This window comes from Phragmites australis, chromosome 6, assembly GCF_958298935.1.
Source record: "Phragmites australis chromosome 6, lpPhrAust1.1, whole genome shotgun sequence".
In the NCBI taxonomy this organism is placed as follows: Eukaryota; Viridiplantae; Streptophyta; class Magnoliopsida; order Poales; family Poaceae; genus Phragmites; species Phragmites australis.
Window position 1 is genome coordinate 3969851 of NC_084926.1, and position 22123 is coordinate 3991973.

General features: G+C 42.3%; 3 protein-coding genes across 5 annotated transcripts; 1 reads left to right on the plus strand and 2 right to left on the minus strand.

Moving 5' to 3' along the window:
* Positions 1–296: 296 nt before the first annotated feature.
* On the minus strand, positions 297–11157 carry LOC133921176 (uncharacterized). 2 transcript variants are annotated; one of them, XM_062365947.1, is made up of 23 exons: positions 11008–11157; positions 10767–10836; positions 9936–10652; positions 8751–8932; positions 8580–8624; positions 8363–8497; positions 7263–7381; positions 6778–7074; positions 6620–6707; positions 6326–6431; positions 6054–6164; positions 4935–5098; positions 4211–4331; positions 3751–3975; positions 3484–3674; positions 3122–3289; positions 2935–3040; positions 2434–2571; positions 2170–2334; positions 1893–2096; positions 1128–1322; positions 989–1060; positions 297–876 (listed from the first exon to the last, which is right to left on the minus strand). In XM_062365947.1, the coding sequence occupies exons 2-23, from the start codon at positions 10812–10814 to the stop codon at positions 724–726; spliced, it is 3750 nt and encodes a 1249-aa protein (XP_062221931.1). In that variant the 5' UTR covers positions 10815–10836; positions 11008–11157; the 3' UTR covers positions 297–723. The 2 variants fall into 2 exon arrangements, with proteins under 2 accessions (XP_062221931.1, XP_062221932.1); XM_062365948.1 differs by lacking the exon at positions 11008–11157 and having other exon boundaries at positions 10767–10971.
* Positions 11158–15922: 4765 nt separating this feature from the next.
* Positions 15923–18908, plus strand: LOC133921179 (uncharacterized). The gene is made up of 5 exons (XM_062365950.1): positions 15923–16198; positions 16399–16476; positions 16711–16786; positions 18241–18314; positions 18398–18908. The coding sequence occupies exons 1-5, from the start codon at positions 16106–16108 to the stop codon at positions 18467–18469; spliced, it is 393 nt and encodes a 130-aa protein (XP_062221934.1). The 5' UTR covers positions 15923–16105; the 3' UTR covers positions 18470–18908.
* A 439-nt stretch (positions 18909–19347) lies between these two features.
* On the minus strand, positions 19348–21602 carry LOC133921177 (protein CURVATURE THYLAKOID 1D, chloroplastic-like). 2 transcript variants are annotated; one of them, XR_009910233.1, is made up of 6 exons: positions 21317–21602; positions 21003–21223; positions 19939–20043; positions 19780–19851; positions 19523–19672; positions 19348–19438 (listed from the first exon to the last, which is right to left on the minus strand). XR_009910233.1 is itself a non-coding variant. In XM_062365949.1 (5 exons), the coding sequence occupies exons 1-5, from the start codon at positions 21438–21440 to the stop codon at positions 19616–19618; spliced, it is 579 nt and encodes a 192-aa protein (XP_062221933.1). In that variant the 5' UTR covers positions 21441–21602; the 3' UTR covers positions 19348–19615. The 2 variants fall into 2 exon arrangements, 1 of the variants encoding a protein (XP_062221933.1); XM_062365949.1 differs by having other exon boundaries at positions 19348–19672.
* Between the last annotated feature and the right edge of the window lie 521 nt (positions 21603–22123).

The following is a 22123-nucleotide window of genomic DNA, read 5'->3' on the forward strand; positions in this document are numbered from 1 at the left end:
GGTTGTAGACAAGACGGTTTTAAGCGAGGACGAGCCTAGGGCTTGGTTGGCTAGCGGCTTGAGGTCTGAGCTGACTGAGCATTGGTCTCATCAAGATTTATCCTCATATTTAATTCCGTCGACCTCCCTAGTAACACTAGTCTATAGATCTAGATATGTACATAAAGTGTGCATGTGTTAGGCTTAGGTATGTTTTGCACGCATATTTAGATACTACACGATGTACCAGATGAGAGGGCAAAAAAAAAGGAGGTTTTAAGCAAGACTGAAAATACACGACTTAAAAATATGTACCTTTTCCCTTATATCATTGCTATACGATACGGAGGCATCGGTAAACAATCAAAGATATCGTCCTCGTCTATACCTTACAAGAAAAAGAATTCCTATAGGCTAGTTAACATTTCGAAGAACACAGCGATTGCTATTACTGAAGCTAACCTACAGTGATACTTGAACTACAATCTCCAAAGCACAATCCAATTTCCGAGTGTGGACCATCCCACAGGCAATGGGGACATATTCGAGCCCGGTTAACCAGCAAAGCTTTTTGATGGATTAACACGACAGACTATCTTAGATCATGCACTTCACGGAGCCGCCTGTAGCCCCGTTCTTTCATTTTAGCTTTGGCCTTATCTCTCTGCATGACACCTTCCCTGGTTCTTCCAGTGAAAAGCTGCAGATTCAAATGTGCATGACTCGTATGTACACAAAAATTGATCAGTAGTAGAAACTAGAATTCTTCTGACGGGGTGCATCTTTGCAGAGAATAGAGCGGACTTCCATGATGGATCTGGGTGGCTCTAGGTCCTTCTGTGGGAGTGTATTACCGAGCAGCTGTTGCAGCTGGGATGCAAAAGTATCATCCAATACCTGCCAGGTTTACAAGTTCATTCAACCATGGCCGAGATAAGGAGCACCAAGAAGAAAACAGCTACATGGATTAAAACAACACTATAAGGGGGGTGTAGGAACATGAACTTACTGAGACTGCGACTCGTGCGCCTTTATACCAGGCCTTGTTTTCTTTGCGATTCTCCAGGAAACTCAACACATCCTACAACTTGGTCAAATTAGTAACAGAAGTGATAAGAAAAAGGGAACACTATCTATACTTCATATACCTGTCCCATCCGGTCCCAGAAACCTCGGCATATGGCTACAAAAACATGTACTTCAGAGACTTTGTGCACATGATTTATTGCCTCAATTAGCTGATCCTTCAATGCTTGCATCCTGCTGCGCATATCAGATTCAATCACCAACTCTTTTGAATCCTGAATGATCTTTTTGAGCTTTGTGGTATTTTGCATACGGGTCTGCACAAAAATAAAAATAAAAAGATAAGAATAGTGTAGTTTACAACAAACTTAACAGAACAATATTATCATGGTTCTTAGATGAAAGATCTTTCTCTATCGATAACTAGATCGATGGATAAATCGCTGGAGGTGCACCAGAAAGTTGAATAAACCTTGATTCACTACAAACTGTTCTTAGATCAAATCATCATCTCTACATAGCAACCCGCCATTTTCAATGCTATAACAATACCAAGATCAAATAAACAGCAAAACATTCAGAATTCTGGTCTCATACCGGCAGATCCACAGAAAAATATCATAACGATAAATTTATATTCAGCAACTAATTCCTGGTCTCATGCAGGCAGCTCCATGTTGGAACTTGCAGCATGGATAAAGAAAATTCATGAAGCAGAATTTTTTCATGAAGAGCCATGCATGAAAAGCAATTTATTTTTGGGACACGTAAGTTTGTGTCCAGTTTCAGCAAGATATCAGGAATCCGATAGAATTTGTCTATGAAATGTTTGAATCATGCCAAGATCTGAAAAAGGAAAACATAACAAAATGTAACAACACACTCACATTCTCTGAAAGCTTCTCAACAACTGCTTGCATGTAATTTCGGAATTTAGCTCTCAATGTCACAGTAACTTCACTAAGTCTTTCTCCGATGGCCGCAGTATTTCCTCCATTGGGTATACAAGAACTCCATGACTTTAGGTGACTCTCAATCCGTGGACGCAAAACATCAAGTAGTCTTTTCATTGTATTCAAGAGAATGCCCAGCTGACAGCAGATAGGGGGGGTTAGATACTAAGAATAGAAGTACCAAGAAATGTGAATTAATATCAAAATTTACATCTTCAGGTACACTATAGGGCACCGTAGAATTGCGCTTTGTGAATTTCTGGACAACTTTGAAGCCAAATTTCTTTGGGGCAATACAATCCTTCAGTGGAGCCAAAACATCTGCATACTGTTTTTCCAGAGACTCTGCCACCGCTTTCTCCACATCTGCAATAGCCTTTTTGTTTTAAGGAACCAAAACAACACATGACAAAGTCAGATTTCTTTCTGATGCAAAAACAGCAATTAAAGAGTCTGCAAGTGATTCCAAACATACATTCTCAAGAACAAATATGTATTCTGGCCATCGGCAAATGATAACCTCATACTCTGTCAATGTATTCTTCAGCAAATCATACATCTCATCCACAAAAGGTGTTGTCATATGTTGAGTCCTAACTCCTGACCATTTGACCTGTAATTGGCAAATGTGATGTGCAATGAGATCCAGAAGAGTCAAATAATGAAAAGCTGGCTAGACTCTATACAGATATGCTATAATGACTATTTTAATAATCTAACACCTTCTGAAAATAAATTACAAATAACAGCTAATGCCCATTTTATATGCCCAGTAACCAATGGCATTAGAATTACGAAAAATGACACTACTGTTCAGCAAACATGAGAGTAAAAATATACAGAATCAACACTGTGGCATCTATGGAAGCAGATTAGCCATTAGCTATCTTTAAATCATTTGTCATGCTAAGAATCTGTTCTGAGGAAGTATAATACATCAATCGCAAGCCGGAGCAAATAGAAAAATAGCACCTACCTTATCCAGTCTGCAATTTTCCAGTAACATCCTGCGTTTGTCCTCAATCCATAATACAATGTACAAATGGAACAACTCTTTTGCATCAACGCCAGCTTTTATAGGGCTGTACAAAATTCAAACATGAGGCATGCATATACAACAAGATACAAACAAGAGAACTTGATTAACAACTGAAAAATCTTACCAGATATTCCAGCTAGCAAGGTCCTTCTGGAAATCAGCAGTAGCTATCACCAAATCTGAAACAGGAGATGCAGGGCCAGCAGGAGGGCATGCAACAAGAAAAGCACGCAGTCTATTTGACAACTCCACACTATAGATGGCGGCAGCCAAGTTTGGGAGATCAACAAAACTGTCGAAGCAAAGAAACAAAGATAAACTAAAATATTTCAAAAGAAAAGAGAAATAAATCACAAGCAATAGAGATATTGCATAAATCGGCAGGAGACATTGCACATTCGTAGATAACTATCTGTGCTTAGGTGGTGTGCAACAGGATATACCATTACAGCATAGTGATACTGAAGCGTGGATACAGCCATGTACCTGGGAAGTATGTGCTGATTATGAATTTCAATGTCAGTAAAAATTTCATTACGCAGATTGTTGCATAATGATTTCATCTTCTGGTAAGCCGTGGTAACGGTCACCAAATCCACCTTGATACCTTCAGAATTTCCTGCTACATATTCGTCAGTCTCAAGCATGTGCCGCCTTGATCGCTTCCTGGCAGCAGCCTGGACATGAATCAAAACATTAGTTACAAGTAGAGACATAAGATATCATTTATTTATAGAACAGTTGAATAATGACCTGGAAGTAACCGCACAATCTTAGTTGAGCCTCTGGAGATAGTACATCATGGAGAAGACTGTACAGCTTAATAGCTGGTTCCAGAGCAGCAGCAGCCAATCCTGTTGGAGGCGTGAAATCTTCCACTAAGCCTGATGACGTAGACTCATCTAGCGACTTGTAATTCTCAAAAACCAGAGCTAGAGTTTGCTCAATTTGCTCCTCGACTTCTCCCAGTATGCGATTCTAATGAAGCAATTCAAGTCAAGCAGTGCAGTGGAGGTGAGATTTTATGTTACAGCAACATTTCGGACAAATAACAATAGAGAAGTCAGAAGAAAAAAAAAACTAATTTGTTTCAGCTAATCAATTTGGCCAAACAATCTAACATTAACATTAAAACTATGAAATGTATTGCCTAACTTACCCAAATACATGGTGATCAAGAAAACAATAAATCGAATGAAAGAAAGAAGAATACCTCTTGGTGGCTCAATGCAGCAGTGCCATTGTTCGTCATCAGTATTGGTAACAAAAGCTCATGAACCAGATTTAGCCAATCAGCAGTAGGGGTTGCAACATCCATGATATACGAGAGGTACCTGTATGAGGACTGACACTTATCAATCTCACAGAAGAAAACCAAAAAAAGGAAAGAGGACGAGAAGTGAAAGTAGAGTACAACAATTCAATACAAATCTATAACTAGCATGAAAGCCTTTTCAGCCACGCCTTCATGTTGCTGATCCAATATAGGAGGTAAAATAAACTATCTGATATGCGTATTGCAGATCGGCAGTATATGCAAATAAAGCACATCATACTAGACTAGTTAAGTGCCCGCGCGTTGCGACGGGAGCCGAAAATGCTCGGAGGTGCTTGGTGGCCAGGAGGGGCATGGCCCATGCGCAGGCTGGTGACCCAGCTCCAGCAGAAGCACGAACGCAGCAAGCAAGCAGGCTCAGCTCAGCCCATGCGGAAGCAGAGCGCAGGCTCGCGGCCTGTGGTGCGCACTTGGGCCAAGAGGCCGGCTTGCAGCCGAGCGAGCTGGGAGGGCCCAGGTGTCTGGGCGAGGGCGGGACTCAGCGGTCAGCGAGATTCACTGGAGCGAAACGCAACAGCGAGCGGAACAACGACGCTCTACGTCTTTTTTATACAGATACAGAAGGTAGAAAACAGTGGGCCCCACTGTAGTAGAAAAGTACCTCAACTTCGTGTAGGCATCTGAAACTCCATAGTACAACGCAAATTCTGTCAATAACCATTTCCAAGAACCATGCAAGACAATATTTCGTTGCCGAATGTGCTGCGCTTTCATTGCAACTTCCAAAACGATATCATATGCCACAGTTTCTGCAACAGAACCATACTACAAAGCAAAGAATTGCTATTAATATAAAATCAATTATTGTTGTTCAGCAAGTGAAAACCATGCAGCATTTCTTCACTTGATATAGTAACCAGTTTGACATAAGAAAACACCATTTCCAAACAGGTAGACAGTTGATAAAGGTTTATCGCTAAATCACCTCTTTGCATGATTAAGATCCCAAAACAAGCTCCTCTATTTTCTTTTACTCAAACCAATGAAAATTTGCAGATTCTATAGTTCCATTATTATTCTTTGATAAGGATACTTAAGAGTGTTATTTGCTTTACATCAAAGATGCTATTATATGTTAAGCTCAAAACAACTGGCACTACCAAATTCACTAATATCATAACATGTATGGAAAGTAATAATTGTATGATAAACTTGATATAGCTACTCCAATAAAAATTGTCAGACATCAAGCCAGAAGTGAGCTGGACTCATGATCCAGAAAAGTTTATTCCCAGGTTAACAAGAAACGAAAGAACTTGCATGCCTCAAACTATTCTAACATTTGCCTCTATTAAGGCCTGTTTGTTTCAGCTAGAGATTCTGAAAAGCAGCTTATAAAAGCTGGATTGTGAAAAGCTGGATTGTGAAAAACTTTTAGACTGTAGATTCTAAAAAAAATTTAATGGACAGTTTAGTAAAATGGACTTTCACAATCTATCTCAAAAGCTGAGGAAAACCAGCTTCTCAGATTCTCACAATCCAACCAGCAGATTTTAAAAAGCTATAACCAAAAGCTGCCTGTTTGTTTCAGCTTCGGATTATAAAAGCTGAAAGCCAGAATCCGAAGCTGAAACAAACAGGGCCTAAGTTAGCCACCAATGGAATCAATGTAGTAATAACATGTGAGCAACATATTACTGTCTGCCATTAACTAAGGTCAAACAAATTATACTAAATTAATATGAAACATTCACGGGTGGGGGATTTGCAGCATCTGTACCTTCATGTTGTTATCATCAGCAGCAATTGTATAGTGGATATATAGTTGCATGCGACCCACAAGTTCATGCCCAGGTTCCCGGTATATTGACCACCAGCGAAGTTTGTCAGCCTGCATGGAGAAATTCAGATGTTTTTAGAGGATCATGGATTGTAGGAAGGCACAAAAGGTACATGACATATTGAGGGAGAACCACAAAAGTATAAAACCTACGATATCCCTTTTTGTTAAAGAACTTAAAAATAAGTAGCAAAATGGTTGGAAAATCTTACAGGATCCTCTGCCATTGTAGCAACTTGAGCAACAACACGTCCACAGGGTTTTCCCTTTGAGTCAGACACATCGATAATCAAATCATCTCCCACGCTATCAGGAAAGCTGAAACATCCACAGAAATAATAGTTAGCTTGCCTATTTCAAAAGATTCAGATTTTGTTCTTCTAAAGAATAAATCTCAAGAAATACATAACACACAAATTGAGATAATACTATTCAGATTAAAAGAATGAATGTTGACACAAGATTATCAAATAAGATGTTATTTTAGGAGCTTCTCTAGCACATACAAGACATGGGTTTCACCAGATCCTGGCTGCATCGGTACCACATCATCTTCAGGTGAACTTTTAAGCCTCAATTGGCAGGAGTATGTCTCTGAGGTGAGAAAAACATTATGAGATTAAGTCAAGATGCTGAAGTCCACTGGAGAAGTAAGCATATTTACCTTGTGGCGCTTCATAGGATGAACTGCTCCGAAGAGTAGTTACACCAACCTTCAACAGACCAGACACCTGCTTGATATACTGAGCACTTGCTTGCATGTATGCTAAGCTATGCTTTGAGAAGGAACTGTTAGCGGGAAGCTGTGGTAAAACTCGAACTCTCCGTACAGACTCCCACCCAGATGAAAGTGTGGATTGTACATTGGATAAACGGTACCGAACTGAATCCAGTTTCACCATTGGCAATGATGAAAAACTGCAGCCAGAAGGCATATCTACAGACATCCGAACTTTGCGGACTGCAATCAGAATCATATTGAGTTAGCATTGACACCTTGTCACTTTTTGAAGTAGTCTAAACTGAGCCTGTGAGGAAACAGTCTAACAACTGCAGGATGTGCTAACCTATTAGAAGTCTTCATGAAAAGTGAACAGAAAATAGCCACAGAGAGGGTATGCAAATGAAAAGAATATATGATTTTCATACCTTGAACCTTCATTTTGCCAATTGTTTTCTTGGGTTTTGATGCAGCTCCTTCACTAACTAGTTCCGATGTGCGTTTTGCCATAAGCTCTTCTTCTGATTGTAGCAAGACATTTTGCAAGCTAAATGAAACATACAAGAATCAACTTACTCAAGTGTTGCATCAAGAGTGTAACAAAAGAAGAATTGTAGAATAACAAGCACAAGCGAGTATATTGCAATATCACAAGGTGACAAGATGAATACATAATAAGCTTGTAAAACAAAAAACAAAATGTTTATGCATGTTGAAGGTGGTAATCAAAATTAGCGTTTTTAATGTGGATAATATTCCAGGCCTTGATGGAATTTGTAACTCCTGGGAAAATTGCACTATGTTGGACAGAAAACCCATATGTAGATTGATGTAGGCAATGAAGGAAGCTACTTTGAGTCACTCCATGTCTTCTATTCTTTAGAATCTGCAATAGTGAGTGGAGGTTGCATTTTCTGAACTGAACCAACTAAACTAATTCCGAGGATGTTTGCATTTAGAATGGACTAAAACACAATGTTATCGAAAAGAATGGGGAGAAGGAGCCAGAAGAGATTCCTGGGTGTGCACTGAGAAAAAAAGGTCCCTCCAGGGGACTGCCAGGACATCCAGTGTATGTAGGACTATTGAAGCCGGATAGTTTTGGTAACTAAGGTTGTATGTACAAACAAGGGTGGATTTTAACTCATACCAGTTTTGGGTATCGACTCCAAATCTAATAAGTATAAAATTTACCTTTGACTAAATGTCTAGATAGGCGTTGTAATAAAAAAAAATTCAAAATCATTTGGTCAAGGTGAATTAATGAAGAACAAATCTCACATCACAATTGATAGAAACATTTATACTCAAGAAGAATAGACATGTTCTTATATTTCGTATTATGTTGCAAAATTTATTGTAGTTAAGGAGAATTGGGCATGAACTGCAAAACACAAAGCAGTAGTTATCCTCATCTGACAGTAGCTAAAAGCAGTAAGCAATCTGTAGCTACAGTAATTAATGACATGTTTATAGCCTGTTTAGTTTTAATGAGCTATCTTCAGATCATGTGTAAGAATTAACTCACCAAAATGTATCTCGCAACAGTGTGCATTCGTTTTCCAGAAAAATTGGAGCTTCCATACAGCCTCTAGCCCACGCATGAAGGCATAGGCGAACACAAGCATCATAAGCAAGTACAGAATACCAGGGTCCTTGCAAACTATAAACAGTTTTAAGAATGTGTTAGAAGTGATTGTAGACCAGTAACCACTACAACTCTATTTGTTGTTTACTTAAAATACCTGGCATGAAAGGTTGGGACTCGAAGAGGAATTGAACTAGATGGCCTGCTTGTGTGTCCCGCATTTACAGTGGTACATAGCAGAAAAAATAACCCGACAAATGAGTAAACAGAAAGACACAATTCCTTTCTAAATAGTACGTTAATTTGGCAGTCAACGTATAAAGGGTACCTTTCATTCTTGTCAGTTAAGTTAGCTCCCCCGTTAGCTTCATGGTGATGTTCTTTTTTGGCAGCTAAGCCGTCAGATAAATTTTTGTTGGCGCAAGACCTGGTTACATGGTGAGTAGCCGGGCTATGCTCCTGGTCATAATCATGTATGGGAGGTGCACTGGGGACATCAGACAACCCATCCTGCACATAAAACAAATCATCAAAGTTAATCGGCTTTAAAAAAAGTCACATCCTGTAATTAGTGCAATCAACACGTATCATTATGTAAGAACTAAGGGCAATTCAGTACTGTAACTTTCAGCATATTTTAGAGGATGATGAACAATATCACTGGTGAAGGACAAAGCACAAAACATGATATTGCTATTATAATGACTTCAAAAGGCTAATTTAGCCATTTGTTTGGAGAACATCAGATGGCCCCCTGCATGGAAGTGTTGTGAATCAAGATATGCCCCAGAGACAACCCACACTTTACCAACTTTCGGTGCTATATTACACTACGAATAGGACTAGTAACAAAAGACAGTTAATTGGTTGTGGGTTAGTTATTATGCTACATATATATTCCAGATCGATCATGGTCAAAAGACTGTGTCTCTTCCGAGGATTCTGAAGCCTATTTTATTTATGGGTCATCCAGAGCAGAATCCAAGTAAGTACATGCGCAAGTGTGTGATCCTTCGGCAGAGCCAAGAAGCCACTTATATACATGAAAATGGGAACAAAATTACTCCAATACAGAAATGAAACTCCCCAGACAACCAATTGACATAGTGATGTTACAAAATAATTCCAACATATATGATGCAACAAACATAATATCTGGAGAATCTATTGCTCAAATAACTACAAGATTTGTTATGCCATTTCAGTGTTAAACAGTTTAAGTTTCAGATCCATGCAAATAACAATGTACTGAACAATAAGGTCTAAAATATGAAAAAATCTATTGATCAAATTAATTGATGGTTTATCAATTATAATAGTTACAACAGATTTATTATTTGTCATGAACGTTGAGCTTAATGCTATACTTGTAACATGTTTTCACACTTGTCTCAACCAAATGGTGCAACCACATCTTAAAACAAAATCGAACTAACGTATGGTAATATCACAGAGAGCAAAGCAGGAAACAGATTAAATGGAAATGCTTTGTAAATAAATGCAGAAAACAAACCACTTTAGGCGTTGATTTCCTATCCTCTCGAGCAGGAACATGAGCAGAATAGCTTTCTGGCTGGTAGGTTCTCGAATTTTGAGGTGCAGTGCTGCTGTGGTCCTCTGCAGCCGCCACACGAGTCTTAGGAACATCATTCACTTCTCTTCGGGCTGGGCCGGTATAGGAGTACTCTGATGCATACCCACCCTTTGAGGTCACACCATTGCTCCGTCCTTCCACCCGGCTAGAAAACTCGGAGCTGCCTCCAGAGTCTGAGTACTCTTCCTCGACGTACCCAACAACCCGTCCCTGCGGCCGCCGCAATTGTTGTGCCTTCGCCCTTGGCAGTGCCGTGTCTCTCGAAGAACTTAGATCCGAGTGACCATCATCAGTGGAGTAATAGTGCTGCTGTCCAGGCACGGTGGCGTACCGGTACAGGGGCACGGCCGTGCGGTGAGGAATGTCGTCACGGCGGGGCGACGAGTCCACCGAGTACCTGCCGCTGCAGACCTCGACCTCCTCGGTGTCCGACGACTCGTTCGTGTCAGATCCCGAAGCGGCGCTGCCGTCGTCGCTGCGCAGCGAGGAGCGTGACAGCGGCACAGCCGCGCGCGGTATGTGCCCGCTCCGAAACTTCTCCGGCGGCGGCATGCCAAGGCCTCCGCGGCCGGTCGCGCCGCGCACGGCGCGGAGGGCGTTCATGCGTTCGTGGCTGTGCAACGCCGCTCCCTGGCCCTGCCGCCGCATTCGCACCAACCAACACCACGACGTACAGAAAATACACGTCAGAGACAGAAACCCGAGGCCACAACACCTCAATCAGCTAGGAAGCGCGGCGAGCTCACTTACCTCCCGCACCCACTTGAGCGCGTCGCAATCTAACCCCTCGGTGAACATGGCGAGCGCATGCAGGACCCAACTGAAACGGACGAACAAATCAAACAAAAATTAGAAAAATTCGGCGCCAAACACACCAAATGCAGGTGAATCTCACACCAAAAGAAGCCCGAAAAAAATCCTCCGCCGCAAATTTGAACACAGGGGATTCAAGGGATTGGGAGACGAATCGAGCAGGCAAAAAAATGATTACTTTGTAGCCGAATCGGCGCGCGGATTTGGCGCTGGGAGTGATGCGAGGGGCGCGATAGCGACGGAAGGCTGAAGCGGAGCCGAGTGGTCTAGTGAGCCAGGGGAAGAGGAGCCGAGGCGGAGGAGGAAAGGGACACGACGAGTTCATTGACCCGTGGCCGTCCTACCAAAATTACTCAACCCCATTGCTTCTGAATAAACGGGAAGTTGGATGGCCGATTTCGCAGTTAACCCCTTGGTTGGCGCGGTAATAACATGGAAAGAGATAAGGGATTGTTTAGTTCTCCACCTCAAGAAGCCAATTCAAAATTTAGTGATGTTAAAATTAAAGTCATGTTACATCGGGATAAATAGAGTGGTATTTTGTTTAGTTTGAGCTAAAATTTGGCTGGCTAAAATCAGGTGACTATTTTGAACATTAAAATTTTGGCTAACTTTGCTATAGAAAAAATCACTCAAATTTTCTAGGGTGCGGCTAAATTTTAGGTTTAATTCAAACTAAAACCAAATTTACTAGATGAGGCTAAAATTTATCTTGGCATCTTAGAGTCCATAACCAAATAGGAAATAGCCCCAGATCCTCAATGGTAAGAGATCGATCAAAGCCGTAACGCACAAGTTACTGTTATCAGAGTAAAAGGAAACAATTGATTGAGGATCAAGAGCATTACTGTTACTGTTATATTTCTCATTACGGTGCATGACCTCCCAAAATTACTGTAAATGAAACGGCTAAACAACTTTACGTAGAGTAGGGGGGTCTACACGTAAAACGTCGCAACGTTAGGGTGGACTCACTCTCCTCGCTGGGCCATTCCACTTGCGTGGGCGAGGGTTGACGACGTCAGGGAGCGCGGCGACGACGTCGGGCCCCCCGTAACGGTCGAAACGTCAGTGGTGGCCGACGTCGTGGCGGTGGTGCGCGGAGTGGGGGAACGCGCGCTCTCCGCCCGCAGCGCCAGGCTGAACGCCGCGCCCGCCGTGCAATGCAGCTGGATGCCGTCCGTTTCTGTGCGGCGACGCGTGGCGAGCATCGAGGACGGGGCGGGTCTGGTGCGGCGCATGAAAATCCGTGAGCGCCGGGCACATGGGTGCGGGGCCCGCGTGTCGGACTCTTTTTCAAACGGCGTGGTCGGATGACTCATGATGAGTCGCTAGGCACATTCTCTACACGGTGCAAAGACGGTTTTGCCCATGTTGTTCCGAGAAAAATTCAGCGGCCATCGGCCTCCTGCCACTGACAGAGTGACGCTTCGAGCTTTCGGTGTTCCCTTTTCCGGGCTACTGTGCTGGTATTGGCGTACAGGTGGGCCCGGGATGACGGATCGTGGGGAGCAAAACGCCAAAAGTGCTACGCGTCCACCGATGATAGGATTGGCATTTGTGTGCATGCCTTTGGTTACCGAATACTGCAATTTTTTTATCGTTTGTGTGCATGCCTTTGGTTATCGTTTGGGTCAATGAACCACCTACTGTACATCCCCATCGTCATGGCTCACGAGCCTTTTACGGTGGTGATAAAAGAGAGGCAAGCTTCTCCACAGTGCCATGCTAGTGGTGCCTTACAAGTTTCACCCAACGCTTTTCGTTCCTGTAGTGTGAGCCACGAAGCTTTTTCCTTCGGTTGCGCGCGGCTTGGTCGGGTTAGACGAGAAGATGGCCGGGGGTTCGGTGGGTGATATCCCTGCTGGTGCCCGCGTCCTCTCAGGCTCTCGCGCACTCGACGCTCACATGTAAAAAGCGTTGCGCGCGCGAGCTGCACCCACGGAAAGGTCGCGCCTGCGTGTTCGGTGGAGCTCCCCTCGCTCCGGCGCCGGGGCAACCGGGCAAAGCTGGAAACAGTGAAACGTACGCAGAGTAGGTTTCGGTGCTTTGACCTGCTATTTTATTTGCACTGCTCCTCCTCGACTTGCCTCGTTTGCTGCGCGGTGTGAACTGCACGTGCATCTGAAGCATTTTCGTCGCCAGATCTTCCTTCGGCGCTAAGGAATGTCGGGTCGGGACAAGCGGACTCGTATTGGATTCTTCCGCCTTTGTTGGTGCCGCTAATGGCAGCGCGGCCAGTGAACTCCTGTGTTTGTTAATCTAGCAAGTGGGGGTGCAAAGAAGAGCTCGTCCAGGGAACACGGCAGGTGCCAGACTACCGGTGTGAATCAATCGACAGGAATTCCGGCACCATCGTGATTCAGACCCATACCGAGCCAGCGGAGCACCACGTGAACCAGCGGGGCATGGGTTGCCCCGACAGATGCAGTGGATTGACCCAAGTTCTCGGGTCAATTAACGTGAGACTCTGAAAGAGAGAGGGGACGATCACAATGTGGTCCGCTGAGGGAACGGGCTTGTACGGTACGAGGAGCCGGGAGACGTACATCATCTCCGCTGCGGACCTTGGCACCCTTATCAACGCCGGGGGGCGCCGACCGCTACACGTGCTGCCAAGCCTCCGACAGGTATGGCCACCGCACGATGCCGTCGCTGCCGCTGCCGCGGAGGCCCGGGAGGACGTCGACCAGATTCTCCCTGAGCTCCTCCTTGTCGAATACGAAGCCCAGGTCCTTGAACCCCTGCACCTTGATCGACTCCAGGTCGCTCGAGCTCTTCCATTTCTTGTCCTGGAACGCGCTCTTGGACCGGACGACGACAGGCTTCTGGGTGGCGCTGAACTATCGGGCCTCTCAGCGGCTGTCAGCCGACGGACGTCCGCTGCTCAGTATATATGCAAATCAGGATCAGTTAAATCCATCGATCAGCTTCAGAGCTGAGAGCATTCAATCATCCAAGTGCTGGCGGCAGACGTCAGCGTGTCGGAGGGAGCAGTGGCGGATAGAAAATTTTAGAAGATTCGATGTTTAAAATGTTCGTTTCTTCTCACGTAACACGTGTCTCTTACTATCTCTTTGTCAGCTGTTAATTCAGAAAAGAGACAACGTAGATCAGAACATTGCAAAGGTTTTTCACACGAGATCTTATAAAAAAAAATTCAAACTACACGTACGCGTCGGGGGAGGTTTCTGGGCATGAGGTGGGTCGCCCCACGGATCTTTTGGTTCGCGTGGGTAACTGAATCTCAGGTTTGTCTTGGGTCGAACTACTCGTCCATCGGCCTCGTTTCTATGGAGCAGGGCAGCAATCCAATGGAGCGACCCGGCCCACGCCCCACCCATAGGCTTTGAGCCGAACGCGGAAGTTGTAGGATTTCCTGGAACGAATGGAGCGTTGATGATCTAAATATTACTAAAAATACATAAGATATAAATAAAGTATGTAATTATCTAAAGACGGAATTTAAAATGAAGTATTTGGGTAAAATCAAATTTTGCTTGGTATACAACTCGAACATCTTTCTTCAAGTATTCTAGTACACCAGGACGCGTATATTCAGAATATATAGGAGAAAATTAATATAAAAAAATCATATCCATCCAAGACTCGCATGGTTGTTTGATCTCTTTATATGGAGAAAGATTCATTTAGATCACAAGAGGAAGGAGAAGAGATATTAGAACCCAAGATTACTTATCTCAGTGATATTGGAACGCTTATGTATCTTATAAATTGCATTAGACATGATATCACATTTGCAGTGAACTTACTAGTTAGGCCTAACGCTGCTCCAACTAAACGTTATTGGGCGAGAGTCAAAAATATCTTTCGATATCTACAAGGTACCATAGATCTTGATCTTTTCTTTTAAAAAAAACAAGATATGGCTATGATTGGATACACTTATGCTGATTACTTATCAGATCCCTATAATGTCAAATCGCAAACAGGTTTTATGTTCTTACACGGTGTGATAACTATTTTTATGAAAATCTTCAAAACAGACTCTAATAGCTACATCTACAAATCATTCTGAAATAATTACATTATATGAAGCATCTTGTGAATACGCGTGGCTTCGCAGAATGAACAACCACATATAATATTTATGTGGTATTGATTCCATTGAATCACTAATAATTATTTATGAAGATAATTCTACGTGCATAGCTCAAATGCAAATATATTACATAAAAAATAATATAACTAAATATTATCCCTAAAATATTATATCATCATGAATTGCAAAATAATATAGAGATAGAAATCTTGCAAACTAAATCATATGATAATATCGTAGATTTATTCACTAAGTTCTTACCAACTTCTACATTCCAAAAATATATTCACGGAATTGGTATACAACGACTTCGAGATTTGCAAAGTTCAGAGTGAGTTAATCCCTAAATAATAACATATTCATATTATATTGCACTCTTTTCTTTTATAAGATTTTTCTATACATTTTCTCATATAAGGTTTATAATAAGATAATATCTATCTTATTCTAATTTTTTTTCAAGTGGTTTTATATGATCTATATAGATCATAATTATTATTCTCTAAGCTTATCAATGAGTTTTTCCTATATAAATTTCTCATATGAGTTTACAATGAGACAATAATCAATATATATCATATCATTTTCTCCTTAAATTTTTTCTTTGTGTTTTAAAGGAGTTTTAATGACATATAAACATATTAACATATCATTTTCTCCTCATATTTTCCCATAAAGTTTTAGTGATTTTTTTTAAAAAAATTACATTATGGATAATTGATTAAGATAAAGTGTTACGAACAGACGTCGTTTTAAAGATAAACACGTATGATCCATTAGCAAGCTAACAATCATTAGCAGTTACTAATAAAGTGACACCTGTTAGGGTCAACGACCTCCACGACAGGTGCTTCGGTATCCCTTCCTTTTATATATTTTATAAACACTACTCATAAATAAAGATAAATTTTTACTGCTTAATGTCTCTACTTTCTCGTCTACTATTTTTTACATTCCAATCTCAATAGTTTATGGGCCTCAGCCCTAAAAACTACAGGCGAAGCCACGTCGGTCGTGTCAAGTTTTGCTCCAGTCCCTGAAGGGAAAACAAGTTGGGAAAAAAAATCTAGAACCTTCTGTCGTCCAGCCCACAGAATCCAACCCACGCCGCGGCGCACTGCCATCTCCGGGAGGGAAGTGGGAACCCCCGGGAAAAGAATCCGGAGCCGCGGCAATAGAAGGACTCCCGCGGCGAGGAGAGGGAGGAGAGGGTATGTGGTGGGAGTGGGAGGGCGGCGGCGGGGAGGATGCGCGGGAGGAGACCCCCGTCGACTTCGACTTCATCTCCCTCCTCTCCAAGCCCAAGGTGAGGCGCAACGCGACCCTGCCCCTGCTGCTCCTCCGATTCCGACGCCCAATTTTTGGGTCGCGGAGACAGGGAGAGCTGGGCCGTTTGGAACTCGGATAGCAGATCGTGTAGAATTGAGTTCCCTTTCCCCCTTTCGCGTGCTTCGGATTTTTAGGAAGCCTGTAGTTTCGCTCTAAACGGCGCAATTGTGCGTGCAGGATTACTACAAGATATTGGGAGTTGATTACGTTGCGTCGGAGGAGACGATCAGGTCCAGCTATATCCGGCTTGCGCTGGTTGGTGTCCCTCAAAATCCCAATACCAACACGCAACTATACTTTAATTGTGTAGTAAACTCTTCCTGCCAAAATTTGTTACCTGAAGTGGCCTTTTTCCTGCACGAATTATTTCATTGAGAATATTATTTGCTGCTGACCGTAGTCCTTCGACTGCTCTCTGGGAAAGTTTACTTAGTAGCTGTATGTTGATGGTAATGACTGTTGATCCTTTTCCTTTTAATTTTTCTGCAGAAATGGCACCCCGATAAGAAGCAGGGTGAAGAAAATGCAACCTCCAGATTTCAGGAGATTAACGAGGCATACCAAGGTGAGCTTGGTTGCTTAATCGGCATGGAACTTTGTTGAGTAGGATAAAAGTAGTATAGCATAAATTGTACTCGTCATGCATGTTTTGCATAATGCAGCTTAGTGTTCCCAAATGGCGCGTAAGCAGCATCTTTTTTCTAGTACTTCTGTTTTATTGTTGTGTTTGCTTGTATAACCATTAGATGCTGTTAAGAAGTAAGGAAGTACAATACCAGGCTGTATATTAGTGTGCACGAAGGAATCTACATATAATCATGAATATTACGGCCATGGTTCCTCAGCCATTCATGTTACAGTTGATGCTGAACTACTCCCAGTTTTGCTTACTTTTAGGAGTTTACGAGGAGTGGTTACCACAACTCCACAAGACTAAGAAGTAAGAATATACCCTAATACTTAGTAAAGCCTTAGGATTTGTTAAGAAATAGCAAATAAGGTTGGATATCAGTGCTCAAACTTTAGCTGAATATAATCATAAACTATAGTGTCTGGTTCCTCAGCCATGGAGCTACGTCATAAAACCTTAAGATTGTTAAGAAGTACTCCCTCCGTTCAGAAATAGTAGACGTATTTCTTTTTGAAAAAGTCAAACTTTGTGTACTTTGACTAACATTTTATCAAATTATAAGAATATTTAGTGTATAAAAATTATAGAACTAGGTTCACAATTAAAAATGATTTCACAATAAATAGGTTTTGTAGCTATAGATGATATATTTTGTGAGAAAACCTTAGTCAAAATATAACTTTGAAGACCGAGCCCCAAAATACGTCTACTATTTCTGAACGGAGGGAGTAACAAATTAGGTTGGAATATAATCATGAATGTTAGTCTCTGATTCCTCGGCTATGGTGCAATCACTGTCCCTATCGTAGATGCTGCTGAACTGCTCCAAGACTAAGAATATGGCCTAGTACAAGAGATGGAGTGGCTACCACAAGACTAAGAAATGCTCTGTTACTTCTATGTTTATAATGGCTTGTAGGAATATATTCCTGCCTTAAGTGAGCCAAGCTCTCTTGATATCTCTATAATACCTGTCAAACGGTTATAAACAGCCACATATTGTCCTCGCTCACTAGCTTGTCAAGTCTTTGAGATTCTCCTGTGTTCATTTAGGAGAAATTACCTGTTGCCTCATGAAATCAATCTTGGGTAGTCTATAAGATGGCCATAAAAGTGTGTTAGATTTGTAGGCAAATATCAGACATAAATCTATCCTTAGCTGGCTGTCACAATTGAGCGTTTGATGGTTTGAGCCACATCTGTTAGGCTGTATTCTCATCAGTCTAACTCTAGGCAAAGCTAACTGTGTTGATGGGACTATCTCTTTTTTCTAAAGAAATATTATTTTACTGTGCTTTACTTTCCCTTCTAGAAAAAGAGACAAATCCTGGGGTGTAATAATACATCAGATGTTCTTATTTCTGATGCCCCAACATTCCTTTTAACAGTTCTGAGCAATCCTGTAAAAAGGCAAGAGTACGACAAGAATGGCATTCTGTATGTTCAAGATCAGAATGTAGTGGTAAGTGACAGTTTTTTTTCTTTCTATTGTTATCTTGTTGCAAGATGGTTCTCTCACAAATTATGTTTCTTTGCCTACTTCAGGACTACCTGAATCGGTACAAGGGTCTAATACTTACCTGCAATGGCCTTGGCATAAGGTACTCGGTTCGGTGAACCTATTTAGGGGGGATAATTGCTCAGTTGCCATTCTAAAGAAATGATAATTACTGTTGATGATGACATGCGGATCACCCTGAGTCTATGCATGTGGGACATGATGGCAAATGAGTGATTGCCATTTCCTCATAGTGGCAAAAAAGCAAATGCCCCATTTAGGGGTGCCACAGTCTGGATCCATCTGTGGCCTTTAGATGATGTGTAATTGTAAAATCTCATCTAGTCTAGAATATAGGGTATGACCGTACCAGCTTTTTTTTGGAGGGGGGGGGGGGGTCACATTGACAACTTGAGTTCATCTTACAAGGTTACAACCGAGTTGATTTCTATTTGTCTATCAGCTTTTGTTGATTGCTAGATGCTATGTTAACTGTTGTCCCCTCCATGTAACATACTATTCCTAAGCTATGCAATGTAATCGTCTATTTCTTAAAAATGTCTTCTGCTTTTTTCTTTTCTTTTTTGAGAAGATCCTGAAAATGTCTTGGCATCTGTTGGTGCTCAGTTCAGCTAAGGGCTGAAAAACAACTTGATATTGGTTTAGCACCACGCTCCTAACCCGGAAAAACTTGTAATCCTTGAGGGAAACTAGTGTAGCTATGGTCTCACTCTCACCATATGGTATTCCATATCCCCCTTGTATTTTGAAGGGGATACTGTGGTTTGCATTGTAGTAAATGACTAAATGGGCATCTAAAAAATGACTAATTTAGTTGAAAGTCACTGATTTAAAACTGCAGCTACGCGTAAAGCTCTTCGAGCTTATCGTTTGGGTTCAGCCTTTTCCTTTGGCTTGTTGCTAAGAGTGCTTCATACAAGGAATTTGGATAGATGATTACTAAACTGGAGCAAATGGGATTTCAAAACTTGCTGGAGGAGTCAAAACATTCTCAACACATTTAAATATTTGTGTGACGCTTTATTCGACAATATATACATCGGATCAAGTAAATACAGCAGAACGACCTGCACAAGCACACTAGCGAACTTCAAAAGTCTGATAACAGACCCAAGAAAACAAACTTGACATAAGTACACGACCTTCTTTACCTTTGCAGTAATATTTGAAATGAAAAGGAGAAAAGCTAATAATAAGCTGGCTGCAAAGCCTAAGCATATGCCAAAAGATTATTCACCCACAATTCAAATAATCCTCTGTTTGAGGTCTTCAAATTTTGCAAATAGCTCATCTCTGCTTTCCTGCATATAAAAAAAATGAAAAGGGAAAGCCGATCTTTAGGTCATTGAGCGCACAACAGATACAGTTGAGGCTAGTTTTGTAGGGAGATTGAGAATTGGAGATGTACCTTGAAAAGGAGATACCGTGCGGTGAACCAAATTGAGTAGCCAATTCCTACTAGTTCCAGCAAGTTTGGAAGCTGCAACGAATAGGGCCAAGCAGGTTAGTGCGGGTTTGCTCTAAAGATTAGGTACAGATTTCATCCAGAGATGCCATAACTACGTACCAGTGGAACGGAATCAATTGCAGAAACAACGGAAGATAGAATCCATAAAGCAACAAAGGCACTAGATCCAGTGAGGATTAAAGTGGGTGTCACTTCAATGTCCAACTGAAAGGCACATCCAGACTTACAAGTAAGCAACAAGAAAACAATGAAGAACTCACCCAGGATACAAAAGCCTACAAGAACAACAAAAATGCATATATCCACACGAAGTTTCTATCTTAAAAGTAAATTATCTTTACGTATGAAAACTGATAGTGAATCATGAGATTAAGCCAATCCATGTAGTATCTTTTTTATTCTAAGAATAATCAATGCAATACGAACAGACTGATTCATGAAACAGTCTGGTTCATTCAGAGCAACAGAACTAAGGTATTGTCTGGTGCGGTATCTGATACAGATGTTAATTTGTAATGTCATAACATGTTTGGCATTTGGAGCTCCAAAGTTCTGCAAATCTTAAACTGGAGCCTAACCCATAATTTTGACATTTGTATACTGATATCTATTATAAGTCAAACAACCGGCCAAAAAATGACATTTCACTGGTTCAATCAAAATATTTCTGGTCTAATTCTGTAGACTGCTTCACTAAACAATGTTGAATGCTAACAACGAGTCTTACAGCAAGAACAGTTGCTGTTATCTTACGCTGTTGTAGTTATCATTACTATTGGAGTACCATACAGCAAGCAACATGGAAATTGGGCTGTTTTGTTGAGTCACAACCGCCATTTTTTTTTCTAAACTGTTCTCAATTCATTTCACAAAAATAACATTTCGATCTAATTCCACATAAGGGTCAATTGCTCCAAAGGAACCATTTGGTTGTAATTGGGAATGCTGGGATAAGACGTTTAATGCGGGGGAAGCGGTGACCAGTTCTTGTTTCACTCATACAAGAGTAGGAGACTGTGAACCTTCCTCCATTAAACCCATTTCAACCAACACTCCATAAGCCTTAGCACATAGTAGCAAGCTAAAAGGAAAGGCACGCTTAAAATTGGGACCGAAACATCAGGCAGGTAACATGCAAGTGTGCAACACCATTACGGCGATACCTTGCTCAGTATGTCATCTAGGCCGCCGCCCTCCTCGAAAACTCCCGACGATACAGGAGCCGCTACGGCCGCCTCCACGGAGCCGCCGCTAGACGCCGCGCCAACCTCCTCACCCTTCTCGTCGGCAGGCGAATCGGGCTTGTCCGTGACGACGACGGTGGTGGACGCGGGCTCCTCGGACGGCACCGGGTCAGGCACGGCCGTACTGGCGCAACGCCAACCTGAAACTAGAAGCATCAAGCAAACCAAGACAGCATTGTGACGAAGGTATTAGTAGCGAGATGGTAGAGAGTGAGAGAGCGGAGAGATGGGACCTCGAGCTGGGAGGCGACGGCGGAGCGGGACGACGGAGGGCGCAGACCCTCCGCGGCGGAGGGGGGCGAAGCACAAGGGCGCGGCGGCGCGGGCGGAGGCGGTGGTGGACACGAAGAGCTCCATGTGTTTCCCCCCTCTCCTGTGTCTGTGGAGGCCGACCTGGTTGGGTTTTGAGGTTTCTGTGAACCGCGAGGAGGATGAGGGAGGACTAGCTGCCCAGTGTCACTGCCGCAGCCGAGCAGACCCGCAGTGTCTGCTGCTCGGCTGCTTGTGTGACGCGCGATGGCTGGGCGACCGGGCTGTGTACGACTCTGGTTGTTGCTTTGGTTGGGGGGCAAGGTGGCGCTTTCGCTTTTGCTCCTCTCTTTTTCTTTGGCCAGCGCCTTGTGTGGTTTGCACTTTCGGTTTTTCCTAAAGAATACTGGCCATCTGTACAGCTCGCCTAGAAAAAAATAATTCCACATATCATTCCATGCTTCCCTCCGCTAAAATACAAGGGAATGAAATGAATACTGGCCATCTGTTTAGTTCAAAGCCACGAATATATTTCTCTTTTGGTGTTTTAGCATGGCATGAGTTTAAAAATTGTGAACCCAATGTCTGTCTCTAGCTCGTTTATGCATCTACCTCTAGAAGTCTAAGAGTATGCTTTTCTGTTTGGAAGAAGTCTATTCGTCTCTCTCAATTTTTACCCAAGTTCGATTTTTCTCCTTCAATCTAACCAGATATTATTATTCTCTTAACTGTTTGAATGGGATTTTTTTTATCCCACACGGTTTTCAACCCAGTTATCCTATGTAACTCAC

Coding starts and splice junctions, on each gene's coding strand:
- LOC133921177 (XM_062365949.1), bottom strand. CDS start 21,440: ATGGAGCTCTTCGTGTCCACCACCGCCTCCGCCCGCGCCGCCGCGCCC. Junction 21,224..21,316: donor CCGTCGCCTCCCAGCTCGAG/GTCCCATCTCTC, acceptor TTCTAGTTTCAG/GTTGGCGTTGCGCCAGTACG. Junction 19,673..19,779: donor CACGGTATCTCCTTTTCAAG/GTACATCTCCAA, acceptor TTTTATATGCAG/GAAAGCAGAGATGAGCTATT.
- LOC133921176 (XM_062365947.1), bottom strand. CDS start 10,814: ATGTTCACCGAGGGGTTAGATTGCGACGCGCTCAAGTGGGTGCGGGAG. Junction 3,675..3,750: donor GATTGTGCGGTTACTTCCAG/GTCATTATTCAA, acceptor ATTCATGTCCAG/GCTGCTGCCAGGAAGCGATC. Junction 3,041..3,121: donor CTTGCTAGCTGGAATATCTG/GTAAGATTTTTC, acceptor AATTTTGTACAG/CCCTATAAAAGCTGGCGTTG.
- LOC133921179 (XM_062365950.1), top strand. CDS start 16,106: ATGTGGTGGGAGTGGGAGGGCGGCGGCGGGGAGGATGCGCGGGAGGAG. Junction 16,199..16,398: donor CCCTCCTCTCCAAGCCCAAG/GTGAGGCGCAAC, acceptor TTGTGCGTGCAG/GATTACTACAAGATATTGGG. Junction 16,477..16,710: donor GCTATATCCGGCTTGCGCTG/GTTGGTGTCCCT, acceptor ATTTTTCTGCAG/AAATGGCACCCCGATAAGAA.